This window comes from Haliotis rufescens, unplaced genomic scaffold (assembly GCF_023055435.1).
Source record: "Haliotis rufescens isolate VD_foot unplaced genomic scaffold, xgHalRufe1.0.p SCAF_10, whole genome shotgun sequence".
Lineage (NCBI taxonomy): Eukaryota > Metazoa > Mollusca > Gastropoda > Lepetellida > Haliotidae > Haliotis > Haliotis rufescens.
Window position 1 is genome coordinate 39,176,290 of NW_025963780.1, and position 20,001 is coordinate 39,196,290.

At 39.2% G+C, this 20,001-nt stretch overlaps 1 protein-coding gene across 6 annotated transcripts in view; it reads right to left on the reverse strand.

The window, feature by feature from the left end:
• The window catches only part of LOC124142636, a 246,291-nt gene that overhangs the window by 128,146 nt on the left and 98,144 nt on the right, over positions 1–20,001 (reverse strand). For 5 of the 6 annotated variants that reach the window (XM_048390402.1, XM_048390393.1, XM_048390388.1 and 2 more), the window contains 5 exons: positions 7,925–8,194; positions 5,794–5,889; positions 3,863–4,222; positions 1,862–2,037; positions 806–941 (listed from right to left, as the gene is read on the reverse strand). In XM_048390402.1, coding sequence (XP_048246359.1) covers positions 806–941; positions 1,862–2,037; positions 3,863–4,222; positions 5,794–5,889; positions 7,925–8,194 — 1,038 coding nt within the window. The remainder of the gene's footprint in view (positions 1–805; positions 942–1,861; positions 2,038–3,862; positions 4,223–5,793; positions 5,890–7,924; positions 8,195–20,001) is intronic. The other variant, XM_048390407.1, reaches the window with a different exon arrangement.

Here is a 20,001-nt window from a genome sequence, read left to right on the forward strand (position 1 = left end):
CAGGGCTTGAAGGAAATGCTTCGACCAGGGCTGGCAGGAAATGCTTCGACCAGGGCTTGCAGTCAATGCGTCGACCTGGGCTTGCAGGCAATGCGTCACCCAGGGCTTGCAGTCAATGTGTCACCCAGGGCTTGTAGTCAGTGTGTCACCCAGGGCTTGCAGTTAATGTGTCACCCTGGGCTTTCAGTCAATGTGTCACCAAGTGATTGTTGTAGTGTAACTATTGCAAACTGAATAAGCTAAAAGTCCAATATAATTGCCATGTTCCCACCACTAATGCAAAAGCATTGTAATAGTATGCAGAGTATAACTGACTTTAAATGATATGGCCGTAATTGAACAAACACAGATACTTAAAGGCTTAATTGTAATACCGTACAAATATTATTTCATCACTATTTCAATAGATGTGTTTTTTTGTGAACAAACAACACAGATACTTTAAAAAGGCTTAATTATAATACCGTACAATTATTTCATCAACAATTTCATTAGACGTGTTTTTTTGGTGAACAAAAAACAGATACTTAAAAAAGGCTTAATTGCAATACTGTACATTTATCATTTTTATTCTATCAGCTGAATCAAAACACACAAAAGTCAAGTATGACAATATCAATCTATGTCTAGCCTCTATTAAGATCAATATTCCTGTTTAGTCGGCATGTATCCTTGATAGCATTAATACAAGATCATGCTCGGCCTTGACACCGAGGTGTTTAGTGCAGGATATACAGCATGGCTGAACTCAGCTAGTCTGCCCCAGAAGCATCACCAGTATCTACAAGTAACCATGGAAACCTACCTCTTATCAAATACACTGGATACTGGAACACTTGATCATCTAATCCTTTCACATCCAGGTAGATGTTGGCTGTGAAGTGCCACTCCTCCATCTCGAAGAACTTCAGTATCACTTCATTGTGAGTGGCATTAAAATCCTGGAAAAATTAAAACCCACAGGTGAAGAAACACATCCCATCTTAGGCCTCAATAAATTAGTTCTTTCCATCAAATGGGCATGTTCAGTTAAGAGGCATTTTATTTTGTAGTTTTACGGTTTGTGAAAAGGCATCAGTGTTCATGAACTATTATCATACCTCCATGTCAGAATGATGAGATCTGATTGGTCAATGTGATCTTGATAAAATACTGTGTAACCCGCCTTAGTGGGTAATAATTGTCTGATAGGGGAAAGAAATCTCTTATACCCCTCCATGAGCAATACAGACTGCACAAGAACTTCTGAGACACAGAATAAATCCCTTACATCCAACTTCAATGGAAGTCACGTTACATAGCACAAGTTAACACCAGCTCAATTAAACAGCTGTTTTCTATCAATTTTGAATTTGTGTTGATTCTTTTACAATGTCAAATTAAAACATGTCAGTAAGATAACTTCGTTGTAGCAGGATCACTCAGGGTACATGGGATTTTATGCATCCCTCGTATATAGTTCAGAAAAAAGCAACAAAATGATTTGAGGCAGGGTGTTTGCTCGGGAGACAGATGGAACAACAACATTTTAAATGATTTCGGGCTTGTTGTTTGCTGTAGTCAACAATGGTACAGCGATACGACAGTGGTCTGAAAATATTTTAGTGGGGACCAGATAATCCATATAATGAACGATGCAGACCGATATTATGAACAACGATCCACGCTTTCGGAGTATGTTGACCCGCTACCCACCACGTCAAGCCTGAACAACAGATCCATTCCGTTGCCCCTTGCAACCAGCACATGCTGCTACAGGGACAAACTTTAACCCAGATTCCTCATTGGTTCCTACACAACATCACATATGGATGCAAGAGTCTCTTTCTTCTCCCTAATCTGACCTGAAACAAATACATACCTTTTGTACGACTTCTGTGAGAGATTTTGTCTGGTTGCCAGGATACAGCAGATGTCGGTTGCCAACATTAAACATGACTGACTTCACTGCAGGGATCTTGGACACAAAGCAAGTGAGGATCACTCGGCGGTCATTGGCACTGGCAGTCTTGTTGCTGCATGCAACCATTGGTTTGTCTGCAACATGGAAAATACATCACCTATAGATTTACGTCAGTTGATAGTTGACTTTCTAGATGTCTTCTTTTTGTTTGTGTTTTTGTTGTTTCTCAGCAATATTCAAACTATATAATGGCAATCTATTAAAAAACAAATCAAGTCTGGACCAGTGATGCAGGTCTCAGACGTTTACCACTTCGGTGAAACCCACGAGTATGGGTATGGTGCTGACAAACCTAGAAACATAATCAGGGCGATCAGGATTCAAACCCACAATCATATGTTTCTGGCATGCCCAAGGGATGCAACTATGCACACCGAATAGGGCGTCTTAGACGACTGGGCCACCCGTGACCTCGTATTCATGAGGAACAGACGTTGGGTGAGGTGAAATGGGGTTTAATGTTGTGTTCAAGGTTATTGCACTTAGATAGTGATGTGCATGTTAGTGTGGGGCTGCTTGTACTTGTTCGGACAAATGCTGATTTTTTAATGCTTGTCCACTGGGAGATGATCCTACATACAAATCAAGCATCACCTTACCCGTCATAATGCTAGTTATCTCCCTTTGACTTACAACTTCAATCAAACATGAAAGGGGGTTTAGCCTAGTGGATGAGGTTGTCAAAGAATTCCAAGGAGATCTGTTTTTTAGTAGCTGATGATGATAATGATAAAGCTCAAGCTGTCTCCAGGTGTCCAGGAAATGAGGCAGATGGAGACAAAGAGCATTTCCAAAGCTCCAGATAACTTTTTGAGCAATTGAGCTTTTGAATACACAATGCCATTTAGAAAGTGGTCAAATGTAACAAATGTTATATTTGGGATAACACTTTCTGAGTAAAGTACAGCCTCACTCTGGCAAGTGTGGGTTCGAATCCCGGACGGGACTCAACCCAAAAAAGTACTAGAATCTGTACTTTACTAAGAAAGTGTTATCCCAAATATAACATTTGTTACAATTGAGCTTTTACTCGAAGGTTTCTATTTTAATTATTACATTTTTCATTGGGTAACCAATATTTTTACATTCATCTATTCATCACTCTGTTGGGTTCTCCCCAAAATGATTATAAGATAATGAAATAATGTTTTAGATGCATATAGCTGTTCTAAATATAGGCTTGACTCGTAAATTAAATTAGCTCAACATTGTGTTTCAGACAATTACAGAAATTAGCTCTGTTGTACGCATGCTAAAAAAGCTTAATTGTGAATTTCCGCATGCTGTGTTTATACATTTGAGTTTTTCATAGAATGCATGCGTTTCTGTACACAAGTTAATTGAAAGTAATCGGGTTTTGAATAGTTTTGTAGGGTATTTTACACAAATACGCAGCTTATCAGTAGCTCTGCTTCACCAGCTCCATGCTGCCTTTACATTGGTCAAAAACAGACATGTTGATGTTCTTGGTGATGATAATGATGCATGTGGATGATTGACAAGACGATGTCTTTTTAAAAAATGACATATTGTATGAACAAATGCTTTGAAGACTGGCATTAATGATATGTTTTTTTATACGTTAAAAACATAAGCACTGCAGTAACCTACGGTTATAACAAACTACAACATGTACAAGGGACCACTAATTTAGTTCATTATAATCGTAGTCTGTTATAAGGTAAAGGCATATACTGCATATGTATAGCAAATGGTCGGGACAAAAAAATAAGATTGTTATATCCGTCAGTTTGTTATAAGCGTGTTCGTTATTAACATAGTTTAGCGAAGTTAAAATTATCAAGGAGCGGTAAAAGGCATACCCAAGTCCTTGTTGCTGTGACCAATTCTACTTGGTTTCTCCAGCTGACAGGTATCACACATGCATGACTCACTCACCTACAATCCCTTCAAGGGTGACGCTGACCGTCTGGTCTCCGCTTTCCATGGTCACGCCCTCCGGAAGGTCCGGTTCAGCATGGCACTTGAGTACCTTATTGAACAGTCTGTGATCAAAGTCCAGCTCAAAGCTGACCATAGCCTTGTATGACCGTCTTTCTGTGTTTCCGTCCTTGTCCAAGATAGCTGTGACATCGCCCGTGTTAATATGCTGGTCACCTGCCATTATATAAATGACTGGTGCTGGGTTGGAACCCATTGCCTCGCATGTCACCGACAGTTTTTTAGACTTCGATGATACGGTTACTCCATCAGCTTTTTCCTCCCCATCAACTGTCAGCTTGATGCCACTCACGGGAGCTGAGGAGACAAGCACAGATACATGAGCTGACATGTCATTGCTGGACATGAAACACAAACATGCAGGGCCCTGTCCCACAAAGTGATCTTAGCGCTGTGGTGATTGTAAGCCTTCGTTAAAGTGGGGGAGTTACGATTAACTTAGCACCAAGATCGCTTTGTGGAAAGGGGCCCAGGGATTTATCTTGGACTCAATATTAAGTGCCCTTGGAAACCAAATTGGGAAAATATAATTACTTTGCCCAATATTGGGATTGTTTTAAAGTCCTTCTCTTCTTAATTTCACAGGTAATACTATATTTTATCAAATACAAAAATGCCTCTCCTTTCTATTGGTCCTGTTGACAGGGAAATACAGGGCACGTCTTCCAAGCCATAATATTACCTATGACTATATCAATTTGATTAAAATGGATAGGGAAAATATTAATTCCAATTTTGGTATTTTTACTGAAAATTGCAGCAAATTTGGCCCGAATTTCAGCCTCTGAGAAGGTCCAGATAAATCCCAGACCATGCCTAAATAACCTAGTCGCATATTCAGGAATTTGTCAAATCCAGACTCTACAGAAACCTGATCAGTCAGTAGAGGAACAGATTCTTGGTCCTGTGGGGCAAACTTATCCCGTAGAATCTGCTTAATGCATACTTCCTTCACTTGACATCATGCCACAAAGGACCAATTTTATGCAGTTGACACTACAGGGACTATGCCAAAAAAGAGTTGTTTTTCTCAAATTACAAAAGTCACATGGTTTAAGAATATATTCTTTAGTGACATAAACACAATAAAAGTAACATTTCCTACATCGATCATGTAGATAAATCCATGCTAGTATGTTAATAGTATGTTAATACAAACAGGTATTTATCCACATGATCTTGGCTTCCAAACTAAGAGCCCTTGGCAGGCAAATTGGGATATAATTGTTACTGTTACAAATTATTATTTTTCTAAAGTTGTTATATACTTAATTTCAGATTAAGCATGAATGAATTATTATCCTTATTGGTCCTCTGATCAGTACAATACAAGTCACCTCAATCAAGCCATCACATCGCCATGGTCATAACTTTATCAACACAAATTAGGTGGGTGGGTGAGTTGGGTTTAACGCCGCTTTTAAGATTATTCCAGTTATATCACGGTGTGTCAGCTTAATGTGGGAGGAATGCCCGAAGTGATGCAGGTTTCAGACGTTAACCACTTTGGTGAAACCCACGAGCACGAGTATGGTGCTGACAAACCTAGAAACATAATTAGTGCGAACCGGGATTGGAACCCAAAAATCATATGTTTCTGGCGTGCCCAAGGGACGCAACTCTGCACAGCGAATCGCGGTGCCTTAGACAACTTGGCCACCCGTGCCCCCTACACAAATTAGGAAATTTAGGAAACTTTTGCTGCAGAATATCGGCCTCTGAGCAGGTACAGGGAAGTCCTTAAAGGGCTTTACTAGTCATTGGAAATATAACATTGTTTCTTTATCTTGAACTAAAACATGCTTTGCGCAACTAAAACATCAAGTTGCTTGGTTGAAAACTCCTTATGTTATCCCAGACTCACTCACCGAGGAAAACCACCGTCTTGGTTGTTGACTCTAGAGCATCACTGGTCCCTGTCTTCTGTGTGCGACATGTGTATTCCCCGTCAGCAGCAGCAGTAGCTGGAAACAATTCAATCACACAATTTTACAAGATCTCAAAATCCGGTATTAAACAGACTTTGACAAAGACTTGTGACTTTTTACTCGCCCGAACATGGTTCTTCTTCTTATTTTCAGAAGATTTAATGTTCATATATGGACTATTATTAGCTGAGCTTACTAGGGCTTTGGCCTAGAGGCCAAAGAACGGTTCATTATATCCTTGGTAGCTGACGTCCTACCGATTTTCTTACATGTACATAAAGCAAAAACACAAGGTTCAAAACAATGTTCATAGTAAGCAGGAAAATGGTCCACTGAGCTGAATGAGTAAGTGAGAGAGTATGGTTCTTACCCCTTTAGCAATATCATGGTGGGAGACACCAGAAATTGGTTTCACACATTGTACCCATCTGGGGAACCGAAACCTGGGTCTTTGGCATGAAGATCGAACACTTTAACCACAAGCTGAATACACTGAGCTGAATATTTACGACCATGGGATGTTTGTTTGTTGTTTAACTCCGCACTTAGCACTATTCCAGCTATATGATGGTGCACCATAAATGTTCGATCTGGACCAGACAATCCAGTGATCAATATCATGGGTATTGATTTACGCAATTGGGATATAGCGACATGCATCAACCAAATCAACGTGCCTAACCACCCAATCCCATTAGTTGCCTCTTACGGCAAGCATGGGTTGCTGAAGACCTATTCTAACCCAGATCTTCACGGGTGTGATATTATCTATAAATATTTGTACTCAAAACTGAATATAAAAGTGTGTACATAAACATTCAGCTCATAATCAGGGACAAATGTAACAAATTTTTCATTGTGAAGTCAAAAGTAAAAACAATTATTTTCTACAATTTGATCTATCTTGTGACCATGGTAACAGTCACCAGACTCCATCTTCCCGAGGCAAGGGAGTTAACTGACTTTAAAAGTCCAGTTTCCATCCATGCCGAACTAGGCTGGAAATACTGGGCTCGATCGTTGCGCCACCAGTGGCTATTACCAATTATGTCCCTTCTAAGCCTCTCCTATGGACCAATCAGATTCCACCTCTCGTATCACTTACGTTTGCTTCACACAAAATGGTGGCGCTCAGTCAGGATGATCTGCTCGATAATCAAGATCTATATTGTGATAAAACGGGTCTTACATGGCGAAATGCATCAAATCACGTGAGCACCTTGATTAAAAACATGAAAAGATTTGGAAAATATCTGCTGACGAGTTGGCGGTGCACATGCTTTGCAAATCCTGCAATCGATCAAAACCTGCTCGAAAGTTTACGAACCGGATTTTGATTTCGACTATGCATAGACTCGTTAGTCCAGACAAAATGTAACTCCATAATACCAGCCTAGTTCGGCAAGGGTGGAAACTGGACTTTTATAGTCAGTTTACTCTCTTGCCTCGGGAAGATGCCAGACTCAAGTATTGGTACTCAGTATGGGTCTGAAAAACGTGATGTCAAATCAAACAGTATGATGTCATGATATCCGACTTACAAGACGGACACTGGCTCATAACTATGATGGGTATTGGCCCGACTTTCATAGTGCAATTTATTGCAATAATGATTTGTAGATTGCGATACGTATTACAATATACTGAATGAGTTCTTCCATCTGCAATTTGTTACAAACCTGAACATATAAGAACCTACACAACTGCCTCCCCACTCACAACTTTGTCGGTGGCTGCCGTTATGTTGGGTTGTTGCTATGGTCACAATGTACGCGTAATACACATATAAGACAGGAACCTGTTCACAAATGGTTTCAATTTGTTGTCGCACGAATAAGTTGCTAAATTCTGCATTTCATAATCACAATTCGCCGTGTCACTTTTGTAAAGTTTGTCAACAAGATGAAGATATCCATGACTTTGAATACGCATTTCACAGGTATTTTCCAAACACATTGGCATACATATTCTGTAGTATTTATATTGTGCAATATCAGTAATACCTTATAGATTCTTTATGGAGTAAATTTAAGTTCTTGCCATGAATACTCTGTACAGTCGCTGTACTTACCTGACTTTATTTTGAGGGTGACACGAACAATGGGTATCATTTCAAGCTTGATCACATAATTATCTGCTGGGGTAACAAGAAGACGTTGTTGCTCTGAAATGATCGTCTCGGTTTCGGTTACCAGGTTCTTGTGGACAATAGCCAGCTGTTTTGATGCCATGAACTGCACGTCTGCATCTGTCGTGCAGGACAAGTTAATCTCCTCTCCTTCTTTGACGTAATCGGGTCCAGGGACGTCAAACCTTGGGTTATCTTGTGCATGGCTGATGCCTGGAACAGACACAAGAATGCATTACCATGGTTACAACAGTAAAACCTTGAACTTGTTCATGTGATGGAGTGAGTGAGTGGATTAACGCCGCTTTTAGCAATATTCCAGCAATATCATGGCTAGGGACACCAGAAATGGGCTTCACTAAATGAACCCATGTGGGGAATCAACCCAAGCCTTCGACGTGATGAGAGAATGCTTAACCACTAGGCAACAGTGGTGTAACGACTCAATATTGCATCCCGGTCAAAAGCCCATGATACAATACAGGGATTAAAAACGAATGTACTGTGATACATTACAAATCATATTGGTGTAAAATACATGGCTAATAACAGAAACTGTTAAACACCAGTGTGTGTAGATTCTCTGGTATTTACCAGCTGGCAATAAATAGCATAACATTCACTGTGCCTATATGTTTCGGGATTACAATATCCTATCTTCAATCTCTGAAATTTAAGAACAAATGATTCAGGGTTGTGATTCATCTGCAAACAGGAAGAATATCAACTTATGGAAAAAAGTACTGCATAACGTTGGTTTGGTTTTTTGTTTAACGCCGCACTCAGCAATATTCCAGCGATCTGTAAATAATCGAGTCTGGACCAGACAATCCAGTGATTGATATCATGAGCATCAATCCACGCAATTGGGATCCATGACATGCATCAACCAAGTTAGCGAGCCTGACCACCCGATCCCGTAAGTCGCCTTTTACGGCGAGCATGGGTTGCTGAAGACCTATTCTACAGCATATTGATGCGAATCGTTGTGAACATGGCCCATTGTTCGACTTTCACAAATCTACGTCTACAACTGGGATTTACCTGGGTTGTTTACCATGGTGGTCCAGTGGACTCCAAGACTTTAATTGTGGGGGCCCAGGTAAAAAATGAAAACAGTTTAACATGTTTAAGCAATATTCAAGCAATATCATTGCTTGACACACCAATGGGCTTCAAACATTATACCCATGTGGGAATCAACACCTGGGTTTCAGTGTGAGAGTGAACGCTTTAACTAGTAGGCTTAACTAAACCGCCCCATTCTGATAGAGAACTGCAAGCTATCACAATAGCACATTATGATGGAATTTTTTATACCCCTATAAAGTTCCCACAGTAATAACTTTCAGCTAAGCCAACATTCATTCGAAAATTTGTTGTTATGAAGAAATGTAAAGAATTCATCTCCTTTTTCGTTATCTGATTTGGCCACGTTGAGGAGTGAATTGGAAGTGATTTTGTTTGTTTGTTTGTTTGTTTGTTTGTTGTGTAACGTCACACTCAGCAATATTCCATTCATATGACGGCAGTTTGTAAATAATCAAGTCTGGACCAGACAATCCAGTGATTCACATCATGAGCATCGATCACGCAATAGGGATACTATTATACCGTAACATGCATCAACCAAGTCAGTGAGTCTGACCACGCCTCTTACGACAAGCATAGTCACCTTTGAAGGCAAGCATGGGTCGCTGAAGACCTACTCTACCCCGAATTGGAAGTGAAATAAACTTAAAAATATTTTAGTTATCTCTGGCAGTAGAAATGCCCCCCAAAAGAAACATTTGTCCACGCTTCATTAACAATGCTACCCTAGTTACCTCCCTTCCCTCATCAACACACTCAAATGAATAGAAGTGAAAACTGTCAGCTGACTCAACAGTAAGATATGACCGTGTCGTCAGTCACTACTTTTCATCATTTTTACTTGTCTTTGGGCAAGTAGATGAGTGAGAATTTATTATTCTTAGGCTGTTACCAGGGTGCTGTTGTACAAAGCTATCTTAGTGCTAAGGTGATTGTAACTCCCATACTTTAACATCGACCTACGACAGTCGTACCCCGAAGCTGTTTCGTACAACCAGGGCACCCAGGGATTCACCTAGACCTGCTCAGAGGGAGGCTTTTGGCCCTGAGTCTGTCACAAATGACAGTAAACATACCCAATTTAATTTAAAAATTTCCAAATACCTGATGTTTTTCCAATTTTGCGTGCCATGGGCACTTAGTTTGGAGTCCTAGATAAATCCTTGGTGAGTGTATGTTGTGTGTGTTAGTCAGCACTATTGCTGCTGTGTCACAGCCATGTGACTACACACCTACAACTGTGAGTGGGAGGTGGCCCCCGCTCACTGAAGCACAACAGACAGCAGACATTCCTGTGTGCAGTCGAACAGAAAGCTGACAGAGACTTGCGCTGACTGCCAAACTACACTACAATACTCACATAGGACACATTTGACACACTAAGCAGGATCGAAAACTGGACTGTCAAAATCACGTAATATGAGGATTGACTGACTGACTGACTGAGAATGGTTTTACGCCGCTTTTAGCAATATTCCAGCAATATCACGGCGGGGGACACAAGAAATGGGCTTCACACATTGTACCCATGTCGGGAATCGAACCCAGGTCTTTGATGTGACGAGCGAACGCTTTAACCACTAGGCTACCCGACCGCCCCAATATGAGGATTGCCATGTATCTGCACCATTCAGAGATTTGAAAACATCCTTCAGATTATTTGATTATCAATTACAGTCCCATCCATGACACCATTACAAACAACAATTTCAGTACTGAATCCAAGCATGTTTGCATTGGGGAGTGAATTCCCTTTCATAGCGGTGTGGTTTATTCAAGTGTTCACGGTATTACAAATAGGATAGAATTCGTGTAATGGGATACAAATTGCCATAAATATTCTCCAGGGGTTTCAGATGAATGTTTACTGCACAATCAGTGAAGCCAGCTAGATTATCACCACGTGATAGTACCATCTCTGGTTACACTGACATCAGATGTCAAGCTGTCTTTAGTACGAGATCCTGCAAATTTTAATTTTTCCAACTGTCTCCTGATGTAACTTGCCGATAATTAAAGCAATAGTTTCACCCTAGGAATGAACACAATTCCACAAGAAGCTACCGATACAATCTTAGATGCAAGCTTCATTCATACGAGTGAAGTAATTTTTAAAGTCTTTAAGTTAATAAGCTTGTCAATTTACAGAGTTTAAGCCTAGTTTAAATGGTCGGTTGGTTGGTTTGTTGTTTAACGCCACACTCAGCAATATTCCAGCTATATGACGGCTGTCTGTAAATAATCGTGTCACTCCATGGAATTGGGCCCGTTGACATGTATCAAACAAGTCAGCGAGCCTGACCACCCGATCATGAGCATCGATCCATGGAATTGGGACCGATGACATGTATCAACCAAGTCGGCGAGCCTGACCACCCGATCCTGTTAGTCGCCTTTTACGGCAAGCATTAGTTTAAATGGACAAAAGTCTGAGTCTGTTTGAATGATCTTACTGATGATGAAGTGTCGCGATGCTGCTGCATCACACATCGAACTCAAAATGCAGAATTTGGTTTCTAAATGAATGACTTAGACCTATTAATGAGTCAGTTACTATTTCTTTGAGGCTTTTAACAATATTCCATGGCAGGGGGGGGGGGGGGGGGGGTGTGTGTGTGAATTGACCTGAGTCCTTTCATGTGATGACCACGAGGCTACTCCACCATCCAGTAAGTAAGCATGGTTTTATGCCTCTTTTAGCAATATTCCAGCAATATCACTGCAGGGAATAGCAGAAATGGGCTTCACACATTGTACCCATGTGGAGAATCAAACACAGACCTTAAACACCTCAAGGCTACCCACTACCCAGACACCACACTGAATATATAAGCATGATAAGTATGGAATAGGGCACTAATTGTAACCGTGGCATGATGGGAGTGAGTTTGGTTTTACGCTGCTTTTAGCAATATTCCAGCAATATCATGGTGGGGGACACCGCAATTGGGCTTGAATATCGGGAATCGAACCCGGGTCTTCGGCGTGATGAGCGAACACCTTAACCACTATGCTACCTGACCATCCTCTGGCATGATGGGCACCAGCTTTGTTCAAAGGCCGATACAGGTTTGTTGTACAGAAAAGGCCCAAGAGCATGCAATGATCAGTGCTTTAGATTGCTTTTAACATGATCAAGTGTGACAGAGCATGCAGTGTGACAGAGCATATGGATGTGCAGCTGTGCCCTCTGGGACTCAAATGTGCCAACCAGAATGCATTTCAATGAAAAAAGTAATAGCTTATTTGAATTTCTGTATATTATGCATGTTTCTGTTTGTCCAGTATATTTGTGCAGAAGTAACTTAAGCATGGGCATCACATGACAAAAAGCATCACAAGGTGTTTTTATTACACAGAATGAGATTCCGAATGGTGTCATTAAGGCGACAGTACATTTTTAAATCCGCCCTTAAGAACCTACCCTGTCATTTGCACATTAATACAAGCCAGTTAGTGAGTATGGTTTAATGTCACTTTTAACAATATTTCAGCAATACTGTGGCAGGAGACACCAGAAATGGGCTTCACATTGTGGCCATGTGGGGAATTGAACCTGGTTCTTCAGGGTGACAAGTGAACACTTTAACCACGAGGCAACCACACTGCCACAGTAATAGAAGGAATTTCGAACCCTTGTATTTGTTTGTTTGTTTGTTTGTTGTTTAACGCCGAACTCAGCAATATTCCAGCTATATGACGGCGGTCTGTAAATAATCGAGTCTGGACCAGAGAATCCAGTGATTAATATCATGAGTATCGATCCACGCAATTGGGATCGATGACATGCTTCAACCAAGTCAGCGAGCCTGACCACCCGATCCCGTTAGTCGCCTTTTACGACAAGCAGAGTCACCTTTTACGGCAAGCATGGGTTGCTGAGGACCTACTCTACCCCGGAATCTTCACGGGTCTCGAACCCTTATAACAAGTAAGGAGACATTAGCATGATATCTCTGGAAACTAACTGTATGAACAAGTTACTTATGACTTTCTACTGTTATGGCAGGGCTCGATTCAGCTACTGTTATCTAAAGCGTTAGTATTTTAGCATATAAAGTTATGATTATTGTAATATGCTACCTAATGTTTAAGTCTACAAGCTTTCGTTTGTTTGATGTTTAACGCCACACTCAGAAATATTCGAGCCATATGATGGCGGTCTGTAAATGATCCAGTGATTGATACGAGCATCGATACTAGTATATTAGCATATAAAGTTATAACACGTCCCATTTTAATTCTGGAAACCCAAAAGTCCAGAAACTTTACGCTCTTTGCCCAGTCTCGGTTAAAGGTATTTACAAAATTAAACATGCCGTTTTCATGGGGACATACCATGGAAGAAAAAATGAAAAGTAAATTGTTCAAGAACTCAATATTTAGACTATGTCGCCCATGGGCCTGCCCATGGGCGAAGTGTGGCCCATGGGCGAGAATATGTTCCTTTACTTAAAACTCATGTTTTTGTTTCGCAAATACATTTAATGTATTCATTCAAGTATCATGACACAAAATGTAACTCATTTTAACTTAATTCAACGATTTTATAGCGATATTGAAATATTTCGCCCATGGGCGAGAAAAAGGTTTGGCCCATGGGCGAGAATATGTTCCTGTACTTAAAACTCATGTTTTTGTTTCGCAAATACATTTAATGTATTAATTCAAGTATCATGACACAAAATTTAACTCATTTTAACTTAATTCAACGATTTTATAGCGATATTGAAATATTTCACCCATGGGCGAGAAAAAGGTTTGGCCCATGGGCGAGAATATGTTCCTGTACTTAAAACTCATGTTTTTGTTTCGCAAATACATTTAATGTATTCATTCAAGTATCATGACACAAAATTTAATTCATTTTAACTTAATTCAACGATTTTATAGCGATATTGAAATATTTCGCCCATGGGCGAGAAAAAGGTTAGGCCCATGGGCAGGCCCATGGGCGAGAATATGTTCCTTTACTTAAAACTCATGATTTTGTTTCGCAAATACATTAAATGTATTCATTGAAGTATCATGACACAAAATTTAATGAAAAAATGAAAAAAGAAATGTTCAAAAACTCAATATTTAGACTATGTCGCCGAAATGTGGCCCATGGGCGAAGTCTGGCCCATGGGTAGGCCCATGGGCGAGAATATGTTCCTTTACTCAAAACTCATGTTTTTGTTTCGCAAATACATGAAATGTATTTATTTAAGTATCATGACACAAAATTTAACTCATTTTAACTTAATTCAACGATTTTATAGCGATATTGAAATATTTCGCCCATGGGCGAGAAAAGGGTTTGGCCCATGGGTAAGCCCATGGGCGAGAATATGTTCCTTTACTTAAAACTCATGTTTTTGTTTCGCAAATACATTTAATGTATTCATTCAAGTATCATGACACAAAATGTAACTCATTTTAACTTAATTCAACGATTTTATAGCGATATTGAAATATTTCGCCCATGGGCGAGAAAAAGGTTTGGCCCATGGGCGAGAATATGTTCCTGTACTTAAAACTCATGTTTTTGTTTCGCAAATACATTTAATGTATTAATTCAAGTATCATGACACAAAATTTAACTCATTTTAACTTAATTCAACGATTTTATAGCGATATTGAAATATTTCACCCATGGGCGAGAAAAAGGTTTGGCCCATGGGCGAGAATATGTTCCTGTACTTAAAACTCATGTTTTTGTTTCGCAAATACATTTAATGTATTCATTCAAGTATCATGACACAAAATTTAATTCATTTTAACTTAATTCAACGATTTTATAGCGATATTGAAATATTTCGCCCATGGGCGAGAAAAAGGTTTGGCCCATGGGCAGGCCCATGGGCGAGAATATGTTCCTTTACTTAAAACTCATGATTTTGTTTCGCAAATACATTAAATGTATTCATTGAAGTATCATGACACAAAATTTAATGAAAAAATGAAAAAAAATTTTCAAAAACTCAATATTTAGACTATGTCGCCGAAATGTGGCCCATGGGCGAAGTCTGGCCCATGGGTAGGCCCATGGGCGAGAATATGTTCCTTTACTCAAAACTCATGTTTTTGTTTCGCAAATACATTAAATGTATTTATTTAAGTATCATGACACAAAATTTAACTCATTTTAACTTAATTCAACGATTTTATAGCGATATTGAAATATTTCGCCCATGGGCGAGAAAAGGGTTTGGCCCATGGGTAAGCCCATGGGCGAGAATATTTTCCTTTACTTAAAACTCATGTTTTTGTTTCGCAAATACATGCAGGTGTCCTTACTATTTTCATGGCACATAATGTAACTCAATTTTACTCAATTCAGCTATTTTACAGATTTATTGAAATATTTCGCCCATGGGCGAGAAAAGGTTTTGCCTTCGAAATCCTTGATTATTATATCATGCCAGAGTTCTGAAATTCAGTGACAATGTTGCTGAACAGTAGAATCTGATGGACGTATTGTGCAGAACCTGTTTGACACTATGGGTTCCAGGACCACTAACACTCTGAGCTGAAAAAGTTTGGTCCTAACCGCACCCAACATATTTAATGAACCCGGCCTTATCTCTCAAAACGTTTTGGCAGTTTATCATACGAATTCATGTGCGTGTACAACATTAAATTTTAGTTAGTTTCTATTTCATTTCCCATTTTATGACCCGTTGATACATCACACTGTGCAATTACGTGACAGGTACGCGTGCGCGTATTTTAATGAAAAAAACTATTTGTCTTTTATTGCATAACGTTTGGCTGAATATCTTACATTCTAACGAAATCTCGAAATAATTATTTACTTACAAGCAGTGTCGAACTGACCAGTAGGAATTATGTTTCAATGCGATTGAGGAAAACGTGAGTGAATATTGTGACACTAAAGCAACTTTTAACTGCATTGTCACTTTTGGTATGAAAATGCTAATAGTTAAGAAAAACGTAACAGCCTTCTTATGATAATTCTCTTATTCTCATTAGTACGTTGTGTCTAATTACAGTGTCGGCCTTATTTACAGGTGATTCTACAATACTTGTTGTCGGTCAATTACAATCTGCCACACCACGCGTGAATAAACAGTTATGCAGGTGTTGCTGTGGGCAAATACCTAGCCTGTACATGTATATTTTTGTGGATACATGTATTACATATTTTCGTTGATATGTGGATATATTAAGCACCAAGACACAAAAAGTTTATGAAAGATGAATTTGTGCCTTGATATATATATTCAACGCGAACGAAGCTTGTATTTTCTCCGCGATCATGATGTGTATCATCGTTTAATTGGTCATTCATTAAAAGTATGTTGTGAGGCGATATCAAAGGAGCCGCTCAATTTACACAGTGTCGTCCGTTTCGCGTGAACTACCACCCTACCCTGTCAGTAAGAGTTATGTAATCGGTACACAAATATATTTGGTGCGATGTCAGCGTGGAAGGAGTTTGAATTACATCCGCCAGTGGCCACAGAAATCCTCAAAGTATAGTACCAATCAACAAGGCCAATGCCGTACTAATAACCTAGTGACTCGCGTAACAACGGCTGTCAATATGTCTGCTACATCTACCATACCATCATCCCTGTCACAACTGGCGTATTAACGGCTTATTCAAAATATTAATTGTAGAAATGTCGTTACCAGACTAACGTACGTCGTATTCAGTCCTCAACTGGATGCTACATTCCTTATATCAGTTAACAGCCCTGTTTGTGAAAATATTTACTAGACATAACATTTAAAGACTAATAAAATCAATTGTAAGACCGCATAGACCATAAAACCGAATAAAATATGTCTTGGTATCATCTCTTGTGTATTAGATGATGGCAATGACCGGAAATGTTATAACGTTAGATTAAGAAGGAGAAACATTAAAGTGTTTTACAATACATGGAAACATGAGCAATAAGATATAGCAACATAAACATGCATGGAATAGGGGAAAAGGATGAAAACAAATTGAAAAGGATTTTAATACAAAATTATCGAACTAAATAACTTGCCTGAACAGAAGGGGTACCCAAACTTGTTTGACAGTTATTCGTGTGTTGTAGACTGTCGAATGGGACTCATGTGTGTATGTAGGGTACGCATATCTATTGCAAGTTTTAGTACTCATACACTTTCTCTTTGTGTTTTGTTTGTTTGTTAGTTGTATAACGCCACACTTAGCAATATTTCAGGTGTATGACGGCGGTCTGTAAATAATCGAGTCTGGACCAGACAATCCAGTGATTGACATCATGTGCATCGATCCACGCCATTGGGATACGATGACATGCATCAACCAAGTCAGCGAGCCTGACCACCCGATCCCGGTAGTCGCCTCTTACGACAAGCGCTGTCGCCCTTTTACGCCAAGAATGGTTTGTTGAAGATCTTCACGGGTCTATTGAATGCAGGGATTTGTGTAAAGTCATTCAGACAGCATACAATGCCAACTAAAAAATTATACTCAGTGTCTCCGCAAAGTAATTTAGTACGGTACTTAGAGTACATGTGAAATTATACTCAGATTAGGGAGATGTTTAATCCATATAACGTGTTATTATTCTACCTAACAATGTATTTAATGAAATGAATGCAAAACAAACTCAACGGCTAAAAGGTTTAATTGAAAAACTACCCCTAGTCTTGACTAATAAAACAACTGCAACCAGACACAGATTAAACGCGAAACTATTTGCTCCTTTTATGGGACCGATTAGTTTTATGACCATGGGCCTCGGCACAAGCGTGGTGTTGGAAGACAAGTTATACAGGTACATCCGATATGGTGACTGTTTTTCGCTATTCATATTCTAAATACATTCATAATACCACAACATTTTAGTACTCCTTGAAACTTTACAATCACTTCAATATGTACAATAGATTGAACGAGAACACTTGATATATTGCAGATTATTAAATCATTGTCTCTATTATCAGCCGCTACGTTTGTATCGTTTGCATTGTACAAAGAAATATTTTATCTGTCCTTTTGCAGATTTAGCCTCAGAATGTGCTCATTCGAATTAGGAACGAAAATAATTGCTTATCATGAGTATATATGATACAGTTAAAAGTTACTTGTACACTGTAGACGTATAAACTTTAAAGTCGCATACGACCTTCGCGAGCGAGTTGAATGATCCAGGTTAATTGGAACGAAGTCTAGAAAGGGTTATAAAGTTTTGTATTTGGTAATGTGTAGGTTTGTTAAATATAATTTTTTAAATTCCTTTTATTTCAATATGTAAAAACATAACTATGCGCTTAAAAACAGAGCTGACTTGATGGGAGATAGCCACCTCAGATTGTCTGTTGGACACGGTTTAACCTTACTGTGTCCTCACCCTGGTTGTTGTTACCGTTGTTATAAGGGATTAAGAGCTACGGCTCATTGCATTTTTGGTTACAGTCTGTATCACTAAAGTGGACATGTGCAGGTGAACTCTGTTCAATTAGTATATGAAATGCCCCAAAATGTGAACTCCAGACAATAATAACCTGAGGGTATATCCACGTGCGTCTGCCTTTCCCCTCGTTCACCTTCGAAATCCTTGATTATTATATCATGCCAGAGTTCTGAAATTCAGTGACAATGTTGCTGAACACTAGAATCTGATGGACGTATTGTGCAGAACCTGTTTGACACTATGGGTTTCAGGACCACTAACACTCTGAGCTGAAAAAGTTTGGTCCTAACCGCACCCAACATCTACAAGTTTGTAAGCTTGTAGACATCATTAAGAAGTAATTAACAGTCCCATGCTGAGACCTTTCTCAAAATTTAGACCGGTGGCAGGCTGCCAACAAAGAGAAGAAAATATCGCAACCCCGACACGAGTGTGCTCAGTCAAACAATGAACTTACGACCGGCAGAAAACAACTCCAGTTGAGTATGCCGATGCTGTATCGCAGTCGTGTTGGCCTGAAAATTTGTTCTTGCACTGCATCATATCGTGTATTTCATCTGTATATGTGTAATGTGTATATGTATAAATGACTACACTTATACCGCATATTCTGCAACAGACTATAATTAATCACCTTATTATTGTCTCTCCATTTACCATGGCTGACTGCACTAATACCCTTTTAACAGTGGACACCGATATCAGTATACATGTAGGCTTTTTGTTCAAAAAGGAATATGCAGGAAATTATATGTAACAATTAACTGTGTACTAATTACATGTTTGATGTAAGCATCTTCTAAAATCTTCTAAAAATATAATAAAATACAAAACTCTCTGCCGTAATTTTTTGTGGAAATCATTCGATCAAGTAAAAATGACTGCGTGACAAGACGAATCAACTATTTATACCCGATAAAAGAAACTGCCTTATTTTAGGAACAGTGCTATAAAAGGACATCTGAAATTTCTAACAAGCAGATACATTAGAGACAGTGATTAGACTACAGGTACGTAATCCGTATCAATCAGAGGTGTAAAAAAACTGAAAATCATATCTGTCGGAGACCTACCAAATTACCAAGTTTTATCATTACTATATTTATTACAATGCAAATACTTTAGTGATACATTTTTTAGAGGAGAGGGCATACACATAAGTATATTGCTTCCGTGTGTGAATGCAGGTTGTACTTGGTATCTCAGTTCTCAGTTTCATACCGGTTGTATAACTGAATTTGTATATGGAACGATGCGTACAGCATGACAATTACTTGCTATTCGTCAGTTTACAACACACATAACACGGTCAAACAATTTTGGGCACCGCTTTTGCAAGTTATTTAGTACAATAATGTTTTATTAAAATCTATTTCAATTTGTTTTCACCATTTTCCCTATTGACAGTCGTTGTTACGTGCGTCACTAGGTAATTAGTACGGATTGACCTTGTTTATTGTTTCTATACTTTGAAGATTTCTGTGGCAAGTGGCGGACGTAATTCAAACTCCTTCCACACTGACA